Raw genomic sequence first — 12,408 nt, 5'->3', positions numbered from 1 at the left:
AAATGTCAAAAAGGTAAGTTAATGGCCTTTATCTTGAAGAGTTGAAGACCACCACATTGAACTATACCAAAACCTCAGGGTGTCCTGGGGACCTGGCCTTACATTGAAGTGGTTAAAGCTTGCAGTAATAAGACACACAGGCTTTTTAAAAAGTGACCTTGAACTACGAAGGATCAAACTAGAAGCAGTAAGATCTCACAAATGTAAATCAAAGGAATGAAACAAGCTGGAATCAAATGATTTTGGAAGAATATGGGGGCCTGAGATTGGCCAACATACAGTGAGTGCAGAATGGGTGATTTTAAAATAATCCTGCAATATCTTCTGGGTTAATGCCAATAGAGTATATTTGGCACTATTTTAAAAAAGTAATGTTCCAGGGCACCTGGGCGGCTCAGTCAGTTAAGCGTCTGGCTTCGGCTCAGGTCACGATCTCATGGTTCGTGGGTTCAAGTCCCGCATCGGGCTCTGTGCTGACAGCTAGCTCAGAGCCTGGAGCCTGCTTCAGATTCTGTGTCTCCCTCTCTCTCTGACCCTCCCTTCTCACGCTGTCTCTGTCTCTCAAAAATAAATAAAAAACATTAAAAAAAATTTAAAAAAAAAAAGCAATGTTCCAAGAGCTTCTCCAAAGTTGTATGCAGGTCCAGCATTGATTGATAAAGACCAGTGGGTGCCCCATTCACAGAGCATTTAGACATATAGGGTTTAAATTAAAATGACGATGCCATAATATTGTAAAATCTAATATATTTAATTTTGGCATAATAGTGATTTATTATGTACTAATACTTCAAAAATATACTTTTGTGTTTAATAAGCCAACAAAGAGCTCAAAACGGTGGCCTACAAGCATGCTTTAGCTCCGTATATCAGGCTGCTGTTGCACTGAAGGCAGTGGGTTCCGTCACGGGGGTTATAGGATCCAGGACTGCAAATCACTGTGAATAAAGAACAACTTAATAGGTAACAGTTTCCTCAAATGCCACACAAATTAATTTTACATGGAGGATACAATTTCAAAAAAGATTCTTTTTTCCTTTTTTAATAACTTTTGTTTCTTTTTCATTGTGGTAAAATGGACGTGACAAAAAATCTACCATCTTCGTTATTCTTAGGTGTCCACTTCAACATTCACATTGTTGTACCACTAATTTCCAGAACTGTTTCATCTGGGTAAAACCGCAACTCTATACCCATTAAACACGGCCAATAATCTCCAATAGCAATCATCTACTAGCTGTTTCTATTTAGACCACTCTAAATAGCTCATGTAAGTGAAAAGTTGTAACTTTTCACTGTGATCCTGGCTTAGACCTTGACGATGAGCTCACAGTCTTCATCACATAACGCTGAGTTCACAAAGTCGGTGGGGTCACCCTGTGTACACTGCACCAGACACCAGGGAGCTGAAGACAGCCCATCCTAATAACTACACCTTCGATGCATAAGGACAGTCCTAAACTCGGGAAGGACCTGCAGCTTATTTCTAATAATCTCGTGACCTCAAATCCTATTTCTGTCACTGTTTAATCTGGGAAAAGTTACTAACGCAACACGGTTTGATCGCCCCTGATGTAAGGCTAAGTGTGTATAATGAATATGGTATCACAGCTGTCTCAGAACGACAGAAAGTAAAGAAGGACACAGAATCTAAGGGCAAATACACTCTCTGCAATGGACTGACTTTGGGATTCTGGGTAAGCAGCCGAGTCGTAGTTCTTAACAGGTACCGTGACAACCAAGTCTGGACTATGACACGAGGGCTGAAATCAGATGACTTAGATGAAAAGCATCCAGAATACCGCAAGCCTTCAATAAATGCTCCGCCCTCTGCGGGTCTCTGTTTCTCTCCACCCTTCCATTTGGGGCAGGGGAGAGAGGGTCACGTGATATCAAGCCCTCTAGTTGGGCTGGGGTCTTTGACTATCCTGTTCCTCCTTTTCCTACTGCAAATAGGATTCACAAAGATGTTAACTGCACATCTAAGGTGGGTGCCTGGGTGGCTCAGTCGGCTGAAAGTCCGACTTCCGGCTCAGCTCATGATCTCGTGGTTCATGGGTTCCAGCCCATGTGGGCTCTGTGCTGACAGTTCAGAGCCCAGAGCCTGCTTTGGATTCTGTGTCACCCTCTCTCTCTGCCACCCCCCCCTTCATGCTCTGTCTCTGTCTCCTTCAAAAATAAATAAACAGTAGAAAAAAAATTTTTTTAATTGCACATCTAAGGCATGGCTATTATGGGCCATCAAAGAAGATTCTTTTTCTAGCACTATGATTCAGTAATGCAGGTCACCATTTCGAGCTGGGTCATATTACATTATTTAACTTCACATCTTTCTTTCAAATAATATTCTTTCAAACTGGGAACATTTTAACAGTTACTCAGGAAAGTATTTTTCATTCTAGGTTCAACAGATTTCCTCCAGTTTGAATAGATCTTTTATGTGAAAAACACTGGTTAGACAAAGTGAAAGAGATTTTTGCTGTGGCCATAACAGTGTTTAAAGTGGTGATGTACAGGGTAAGATTGTGACGCTGTGATGTTTTCCAAAGATGTGTGATCACAGTACACTCTCTTTCAAAATGCATATTAATATTTCTTGACACACAAGTATGCACATATTGAGAAAAGGTACCAGTGTTAAGTCATTACACGGGAGCAGAAAAATGTGAAACTGCAGGCAGTCTTTACACACGCACTTAAAACACAGGGTCACCAGCAGAGAGGACACAGGCATGAGACTGTCCGAACCCCAGTTCAAATAAATACAAACTTCTAATGAATGTTCTTAGAATTAACAAATCTTCATAACACAGTATATGCAATCCCTCAGAGAACTTTTCTGTAGCCCTCTCTCCTAGGTCATATCCTAAAATGTCATGTTCTCTTTTATGTGGAATCAAGGAAAAGTGCTACAAGGTTAGTTACATTTAAAGTAGAAGATTAGCAAAATTATCTTCTAGCTTTTAGTCTCGCAGAGCAGAGTATTTCCCAGCTACGGGTAGGAGAGCAACCTGATTAAATCCTGAGTATGCGGTAAGAAGAGACGGAAGCGTTGTGACTAGTCAGTAGTGATGTACACAGAAATGAGAAGTGGAGGACAAAGATCTTCACAAATTTTGGACAGGGAATACTTCCTTCAAAAGGGAAGTAACTAAGCCTAACCTAAAATGCATGACATATGTGTATTGAAGTTAAGAACTTAATTTAAAAAATTAAATATTAATTTAAAAAAATTAAGAAAAAATTACTCAAAGAAGTAATGAGTCAAGTCACAAAACTGGGGGACAGCTGTAGAAAAATAACCAATAGAATACTATACAGAATATACAAATAATTCATATAAATCAATGGGAAAAGGACGGAAAACCAATTTAAGAATAGGAACAAAAGAGAAAAAATAAACTAAAGTCATTTTTATTGAGCCACCAAAAAAGAAGCAATGTGGGAAATGTGGGGCACCTGGCCGGTTCAGTCAGTAGAGCATCCGACTCTTGACCTCATGGTCCTGAGTTCGAGCCCCATGTTAGGTGTGGAGCCTACTTCAAAGGAAAGAAAGAACTTGGGAAACACAAATAAGCGTCAAGCTAATAGACTGAGAGGGACTTGAAGAAGAAGAAAGCTCCAGGTCCCCAGGCTCACATGGAAATACGAAATAAGCCACGAGATACTGGCTAAAACAACCTTGTAGGAGTTTTGGAAAGTAGTTAAAGATCAACAGCAAGCAAATGAACATCCAGTCAAGAAATCATGCTCAAAATGGTGATAACTTTGTGGCACTTTGCTCCCCTTTGCCCCAGCTCCTGAGAACCACAAGGTGACTACAGACCCACGGACATCTCGGGAAAGAGAACAGTGACTGAGGACTACACAGAACACCCAAGGACCACAGGAGGAGCAGGGTGCAGACTCTCAGGGAAATGAAGATGTTTAAAAACCAATGAGTATAACACAAAATAAAAATATAAGTAAAAACAGCCAAGTATGCAGAAGAATCAGAAGAAAGCACATAGGACCAAACATATGAAAAAGTGCTCAAACTTTTCAGTAATAATCAGAAAAATGCCAGTCAAAACAACACTGTGATATCACTTTATATCCATCAGAATGGAGAGTATTAAGAAAAACAACAACAGGGAGTGGGGGAGGGGGAAGAAGGGGGGGAGAGGAGGAGGAGGAGGGGGGAGAGGAGGAGGAGGAGGAGAACACGTGGTGGCAAAGATGTGAAGAAACCAGAGCTCTTGTAGCCCATCCAGGGGAATAGAAGACGGTGCAGCTGTGAAGGGAAGGGACATTCTGTGCCTTTGTTCACGGCAATATTTACCAGAGCCAAGAGGTGAAAACGATCTAAGTGTCCCTCAGTGAACAGATGGATAAAGAAAATGTAGCGCACACACACCAGATTATTGCTCAGCTTAAAAGAAAGAAACCCTGCAACATGCTGCAGTACGGATGGACCTTGAGAATATTATGCTAGGTGAGATTAAGCCTGTCACAAAAAGACAGTGCATGATTCCATGTACAAAAAGTATTTTTTTGTTTATTTATTTTGAGAGAGAGAGAGAGAGCACAGCAGGGGAGGGGCAGAGAGAGGGAGAGACAGAATCCCCAGCAGGCTCCACGCTGTCAGCGCAGAGCCCGACCTGGGCTTAAACTCACAAACTGTGAGATCGTGACTTAAGCCGAGCTCAAGAGTTGGACATTTAACCAACTGAGTCACCCGGGCGCCCCAAGAAGTATTTAAACAAATCAAACTCCTAGAAATAAAAAGAGCTGTGGTTTCCAGGAGCTGGGGGGAGGAAGAAATGGAAGTTGCTGTTGAAAAGGTACGCAGTTGCAGCTGATGAAAAAGTTCTAGATATCTGTTGCACAACAAGTTAAGACCACTGAACAGTATACTTAAAAATGGTTAACATAGTTGATTTTACGTTATGTGTTTTAACCAGAATTAAAAACAAACAAAACATGAGAGAACAAAAATCTCAAACAAATTAGAGGCCAAGTCCCCATGTCTTCATAGATTAATTCTACCAAATTCTAAAAAACAAAACAAAACAATAAAACAAAGTATTAACACCAATCCTTCTCAAACTCTTCCAGAAAACTGAAGAGGAGGGACAACACCTAGACTGATTCTGTAAGGCCAGAATTGCCCTCTCACTAAAGCCAAAGACAATATACAAAAACAAACGAAAGGCCAATATGCCTTATGAATATTGATGGAAAAGTCCTCAATAAAATACTCAACGAAATTTAACAGCATATGAAAAGGATTATATTATATACCATGGTCACTTAGGACTTGCTCCTAAAATGTAAAGACAGTTCACTATACGGAAACCAATGCAATATATCCCACTAACAGACCGATGGCAGGGGGTAGGGGGAGCATACAGTCATCTCCAGTGATGCACACAAAGCATGTCGCAAAATCCACCGTCCTGCTCTGGTGAAAACTCTGCTCTAAACAAATCTCAATTATGTAATGGAGTGCTATCAGCTGTAACTGCTGTGTTATACGTACATCCTTAGACTTTATCCATCTGTTAGGTGAAGGTTTGCACCCTAAGAAAGTAGGACTTCAATGTTCTCACCAAAAATAAATAAAAGACAACGATGTGAGGTGATAGGGGAAATTCTCTCAAAGGCACACATGTACCAACCCCATCCCAGAGCACTGTGAGTATCTTACAATTCTGTCCATTACACCTCAGCAGGTGAGACAGATGCCATGAGAACGTACGTTAGGGAGCACAAGGCAAGGTAGCCAAATACAACGGAGTTCTGCAGGGAGTCGAATTTGGTGTCAAATCTAATTTTTCCCTTACTATCTTTATGAATGCATGAAAGTATCCTAAGACTGCCAGGATTCGAGTTCCCTGATTACAAAATTAGAATGCCCGCTACATCAAAGGGATATGTGATGCTTAAGAAAACACTGGCCAAATGGTCAGGAAAGCTTCAGTTACTATCATAAAGAAACCAGTGAAATGTGTATGTCTGTGACTGGGCCTGAAACACGGTCAACACTTGGTATGACACGGACAGAACTCAGTCTTGTGTTCTCTTCATCCCTGAGCCCTGAGGGCAAGCCCGTATTGTCCATCTGGCCCTTACCACATGCAGCCATTGTCACTTATACTTTCATAGGTTCAGACTTATATCCAATTAGACGACACATTCCTTAAAACCCAAAATTGTGTTGTGTTCTTGATAATTCCTTCCCATATCATTTAAAACCATGTTTGGTGGTGGATAGTAGATACTTATTTAATGTTAAAATAAAAGAGGAATAAAATGGATTTTCCTCAACCTGATAAAGGACCTTCATGAAAACTCACAGCCAATATCACAATCATAAAGGAATGTGAGCTTTTTCTCTAAAATCAAGAAATAGATAAGAAAGGCTACTATGTCTGCTTCTTTTAATACAATATTGGAAGTCTTACCCAGAGCAATAAGGCAAAAAAAAAAAAAAAAAGGAAATTCAAATTGGAAAGAAGTAACATTAGCCTGTCCACAGAAAAGATGATTTTATATGCAAAAAACACTAAAGAATCCATCAAAAAAATCCCCCCTCATTTACCTAATAAACAAATTTCAGCCAAGTTATAAGATACAAAATTGACATGTAAAAATCAGTTGCGTTTCTACATACAAACAATGAACAATCCATAAAGGAAATAAAACAGTTCTATTTACAATAAAATAAAAAATATAATATTTAGGAATAAACTGAACTGACAAATCATAACGCTTACACATAGTAAAAATTACTGAAAGAAATCAAAGAAGACACAAATAAATGACAAAACATTCCATGTTCATGGGTTGGAACATTTACTATTGTTAAGCTGTCAATACTATTGCAAACCATTCATGGATTCTATGCAAATTCTATTAAAATCCCGGTGACAATGTTTTCAGAAAAAGAAAAATCCATCCTAAAATTCACTGAAACCTCAAGGGACCAAGAATAGCCAAAGCAATTTCGAAAAAAGAAGAAAAAAGTTGGAAATCTCACACTTGCTGATTTTAATCCTACAATAATAAAAATGGTGTGGTCTGGCATAAAGAAAGGGGGAGAGACAAGCAGAGAGCCAAGAAATAAGCTCTCAAATGATTCGGACAAGCGTATGAAGATCACTCAAATGAGGAAAGAAGAGTCATCTCAACAGAGGGCAGCGGGTAAGCAGATATCCACATGCGCATGAAGGAGGCTGGACTCCATTACACCTTACGTGGAAGTCTGCTCATGAAGATTAAAGCTCTAAACAGAAGAGCTAAATCTGTAAAACTCTGGGAAAATAACGTAGGAAAAAAGCTTCATGACATGACGTTTTTCAATGATTTGTTTATATAACACCAAAGGCATACAGACAAAAGAAAAACAGATGAATTATTTGCAAAGTATAGTTAATATCCCAAATAATTAAAAGAACTCCTATAACTCAACCACAGAAATTAACCCAATTAAAAAATGGGCAAAAGCTCTGAATAGCCATCTTTCCAAACATGACCTACAAATAACTAATGAATACATGAAAAGAGGCTCAACATCTCTGACCATCAAGGAAATGCAAATTGACACCACAATGACACATCACTTCACACACATTAGGAGGGCAAGTTATTTGAAAAAACAGAAAGGTAAAATAACAAATCTGCCCAAGCTGTAGGGAACCTGTAAGCCTTGAGCTTTGTTGGTGGGAATGTAAAACAGTGCAGTCTCTGTGTAAAACAACAGAGTGACTCCACTTCTGGGTGGAAGTATTCGGACCGAAGGTGTGTGTCTGTCTGAAATGTGTACGTTGAGACCCCACTCCCAGCGTGGCTCTATTTAGAGATGGGGCCTCTTAGGAAGTGATTAAGGGCAGATGAGGTCATAAGCGTGGGACCCTGATCTGACAGTGTTAGTGTCCTTACGAGAGGGGACAGCAGAGTGCTTGCTCTCTCTCTCTGCACACGTGAATGGAGACCCACCTGAGGATACAATGAGAAGGTGGCACGTTATGTTATCTGCAGACCAAGAAGAAAGCACTGGCCACAAACGGAATCGGCCCAAAGCTTGAACTTGGACTTCTAGACTCCAGAATTGTGGGGGAAAAATTGTGCTGTTTGAGCCATTCAGTCTATGGGATTTCATTATGGAAGCCCAAGCTAATACAGTACTTATCCAAAAGAACTCAAAGCGGGCTCTCAAAGCAGGATATTTGTATATCCATGGTTCACTGTAGCATTATTCACAAGAACCTAGAGGTGGAAACAACCCAAATTTCCATTGACAGATGAATGGATAAAGAAAATGTGGTTACATACATCTGGGTAGAGAAGATGTGGAATAAGTCATGGGCATAAAAGGCAGAGCCTGGGGAATACAGTCGACGATACTGTGACAGCTCTGTGAGGGCACAGAGGGTAGCTACACTCATGGTGAACACAGCATCACGCATAAAGTTGCTGAATCACTAGACTGTACACCTGAAACTCATGTCACCCAGTGTGTCAACTACACTGAAATAAAAAAAATTATAAATTAAAAAAAAAAAAGGATGTGGTACCTAAGTGTTAGGTGAACGAATGTGAACTAAGGTGGGAACGTGAAACCATGAAAAGTAATGCGGGAGGGGATGGGGGCGTGTCCTGGTCACTCACCACACATTTTAGGGAATGGGCGTGTGGTCCATCGTACCACGGAATATTGGTCAGTCTGGAAAGGAAAGGAAATTCTGACATATGCTACAATACAGACGCTAAGGGAAATACGCCAATCACAAAAGGACACATACTTGTATAATTCCATTTATATGTGGTACCCATTGCAGGCAAATTTAGAGACAGAAAGCAGAATGGTGACTGTCAGGGACTAAAGGAAGGAGGGAATGGGGACTTGTCATTTAATAGGTACAGAATATCAGGTGAAGAAGATTAAACAAGTTGGAAAGATGGATGGTGCTCATGGTTATACCGCAAGGCAAATGGACTCAGTGCCACTAAATTGTACATTTAAATATACTTAAAATGTTAAATTATCTTATGTACATTCTACCCCAATTTAAAAAATGTGACGCATGAAATAAGGTCATCTGACTGCAAATGTGTAAAGTGTGCTTAATAGTGCCAAGAACTTCACACATGATTTACCCTACACTGCTGTTCTAAAAGTGTCAATTAACACACCAAATTTGGAAAAGACACGGACATATTTTAATGAATTACACATCTTACTGATCCAGTGTTAGGTAGACTTCGAAGAATCTTGGATACTAGGTTACAGACACAAAGATATTCATAACAGCATTGTTCTTCGTGGCACAAAACCCCAGAAGTATGAACTCATTTTAAACAATAAAACAGATATATATACCTCTATATATTCATATAATGGAATACTATATGGAAATAAAAAATTTGAAGTAGTGTTATAACCACAAAATATGAATGAATCTCACAAATACAGGCTACAAAATGTGAATCAGTTAAAACAGCCTACCATTAGAGAGAGTCTCAGGATGGAGTTTTAAAAATCCAACTTTATGCTATTAAAGCCAAAATGCAAACATTAACCAAATTAATTTATACCAGCAGTAACTCAAAATCTCAACCACAATTTTTTTCTATTTAAGTTGACAATTTAAAACTGGTAGCATTTAAAAATAAATAAGGTGGTTTGTCCTCTCTAGACATCAAGACGTTTAATAAAGATTTAGGAATTACTGCAGATTGGTAAGACAGGAGAGAACCCTTTAAAAGACACATATAAGGCATGTACCCTTATGTTTAGATCTGAGAGTAAAGAAAAAATTTGACATTAATGAAATAAATTGTTAGAAAAAATGTTATCATGACTGTCAAGGCAGGTAGGACTTTTCTAAAGAGTAGTAGAAAAAATAAGCAATTAGACTCATATTACACTGAACAAACAAGAAACATGTACCAAAAAACAATGTCCACAATGTTATGAAACAAGTGGGTAGAATTCCTTTTCTAGAGGTACTAAATTAATGCACCTGCAGTAAGAGTGATAAGATCTGGAAAAAGCAGCACACACTATTTGACGGCACTGGAGAGGTAGCGAAGGCAGGCAGATACTGAAGGCACATTAACTCTTGAGAGAAGGGAACTGTACTGTGTAACATTGTTCTATTCTTCTGCAGTGGGCACCCACCAGTTCATGCGGCCCATGGGTAGATAACACTGAAGCAGAAGTCCATCTTGCTGGTTTCAAAAGTAAAAGGACAGACAGACTTTCAGGCCACCAGAAGATATAGAAAGTAATGGGAGAAATTCAGTGAACAGCATCAGGGGCTCTAAAATCTGCATGTAAACTCCACACAGATCATAGGCTAATGTATGTATCAATGATATCACAAGTTTAGCAAAAAGCCAGAGTTGGAAAGCTGAACAAACTGCAGAGATAATGCCCACAGTGGGGGAGAGAGTGTAGATATTGAATCTGGCATAGCATTTAAACACAAAGCAACAATCCTCAGAAGAAAAATAAGTCAGAATATTATATACAGCACTATCCATAAAGTTTAGTATATCATAAATATTATTAGGTTTTCAAAGGTCTGGAAAGCTGTGACTCATAGTCAAAAGGAAAAAGATCAATAGAAACACATCCAAAATAATACATACAGGGTAATCAGACGTAAAGTCTTCAAAGTAGGTAGCACAGATGTATTCAAGGACATAAAGGAATACATTATCATAATAAGTGAGCAGATTAGAAAATTGCATCAGAGAAATGGAAGCTCTAAAGCATATAAAAGAAAATTCTAGATCCCAAAACTGAAATACTAAAAACAAAACAAAAAGCAAAAAAAAAAAACAAAACAAAACACCACCCAACTTGGATATGTTTAACAGCAAAATAATGACAAAAGTAGAACATGTTAGTAAATATGAAGATATACCAACAGGAATTGCCCACTCTAGAATAAAGAGATGCAAAAGTTTCAAAAAATGAATACAGTGACATCAGCAAAAATACTAGCAGCTCCAAAACGCTGTCCCAACCAAAAAGACCTGAAAAAAAAAAAAAAGAAACAAAAACTCTCAGAATTAACTTTGAAAGAACTCTAGAAAACAGTCAACATACCGGAAAGAGTAATATGGCAGAAATAAATCTTTTCCAATCAGTAATTGCTTTTAATGTAAATGGATTAAATTCTACTATCAGAAGACTGATTCTACAGAAGCTCTGTAGATTGACAGAATGAATAAATAAAATATGATATAACTATATGCAATCCAGAGAAGACTCAATTTAGAACAAAAGAAACAAACGGGTTGAAAGTAAAAGAATAGAAAAAGATATTCCATGAAAATAGTAATAAGAGAGAGCTGGGTGGCAATCCTAGTATCACACTAAAAAAGACTAGTCAAATACTGTTATAAGAGAAAAAGAAGGAAACAACATGCTTATAAAAGGGTCAAATCACCAAGATATAACAATTATAAAAATATATATGACACACAATAGGTATATGAAATATAGAAAGCAAACTGAAGGAATTAAGGGAGAAGTTGACAGCTCTACGGATTTCATTATCTCACTTCAAATAATGGACAGAGCTTTTAGACAGAAGATCAGCGAAGACTGAAAACACAATCAGCCAATTAAACCTAACAGATATACAAAAACATTCCACTCACAGGGACAGAATTCTTGTTTTTCCAAGTGCACATGGAATATTTTCTAGCACAGAGAATATTTCAGGTCATAATACAGACCTTAAAAGACTGGCATACAAATCATCTTATTATAATCGCAACACAATGAGGCCAGAAATCTGTAACATGAAGAAAAGTGGCAAGTTCAGTCACACATATGTAGAAATTAACACCCTATTAACAAGCCAATGGCATAAAAAAGATATCAAAAGGGAAACTGGAAATGCAAGGTTGTTTCAACATTAGGAGATCAATCAATGCAAATTTCTACCCTAGAATAATGAAGTTAAAAAAAACCATATGATTATTTCAAAAGCTGCAGATAAAGTAGAGGACAAAATTCACTAACTATTCATGATCAAGATTTCAGCAAACTAAGAATGGTAGGGGATTGCTTCAAACTGACAGCAAGCATCTAAGGAAATCATACTTATAAAATTTTTCTTAAATAAGCAAACACCACCAAAGCAAAACAAGTACTACAATGTAAAAATATTAAAAAAAAAACCCTCTCTCATGCATAAATGAAAGGTTGCACACATAGAACTCACATCTTTTCAAGCTTCAATAGTAAATATTCTGCTACTATGTATTAACTACTGCATGGTTTGCCCAAGCTAAGATGAAACCACATCATAAATCAATAAGCATTTTGCATTTTCTTTCATTATCTACTCAAAGTCATGCCTACTGCACCTCTAAACATTTCATTAAATCCAATTATACAGCAAA

The 12,408-nt window shown here is 38.2% G+C and overlaps 1 protein-coding gene across 2 annotated transcripts in view; it reads right to left on the bottom strand.

Annotated features, from left to right (window-relative positions):
• Positions 1-730: 730 nt before the first annotated feature.
• ZPBP (zona pellucida binding protein) overlaps positions 731-12,408 on the bottom strand; it is a 105,654-nt gene continuing 93,976 nt past the window's right edge. For both annotated transcript variants that reach the window (XM_029930605.1, XM_029930615.1), the window contains one exon: positions 731-938. In XM_029930605.1, the coding sequence (XP_029786465.1) occupies positions 844-938 (95 nt within the window). In that variant the 3' untranslated portion in view covers positions 731-843. The remainder of the gene's footprint in view (positions 939-12,408) is intronic.

This window comes from Suricata suricatta, chromosome 2 (assembly GCF_006229205.1).
Source record: "Suricata suricatta isolate VVHF042 chromosome 2, meerkat_22Aug2017_6uvM2_HiC, whole genome shotgun sequence".
NCBI lineage: Eukaryota > Metazoa > Chordata > Mammalia > Carnivora > Herpestidae > Suricata > Suricata suricatta.
Note: the sequence above shows the minus strand (reverse complement) of the source record. Positions and strands in the feature narration are given on the sequence as shown.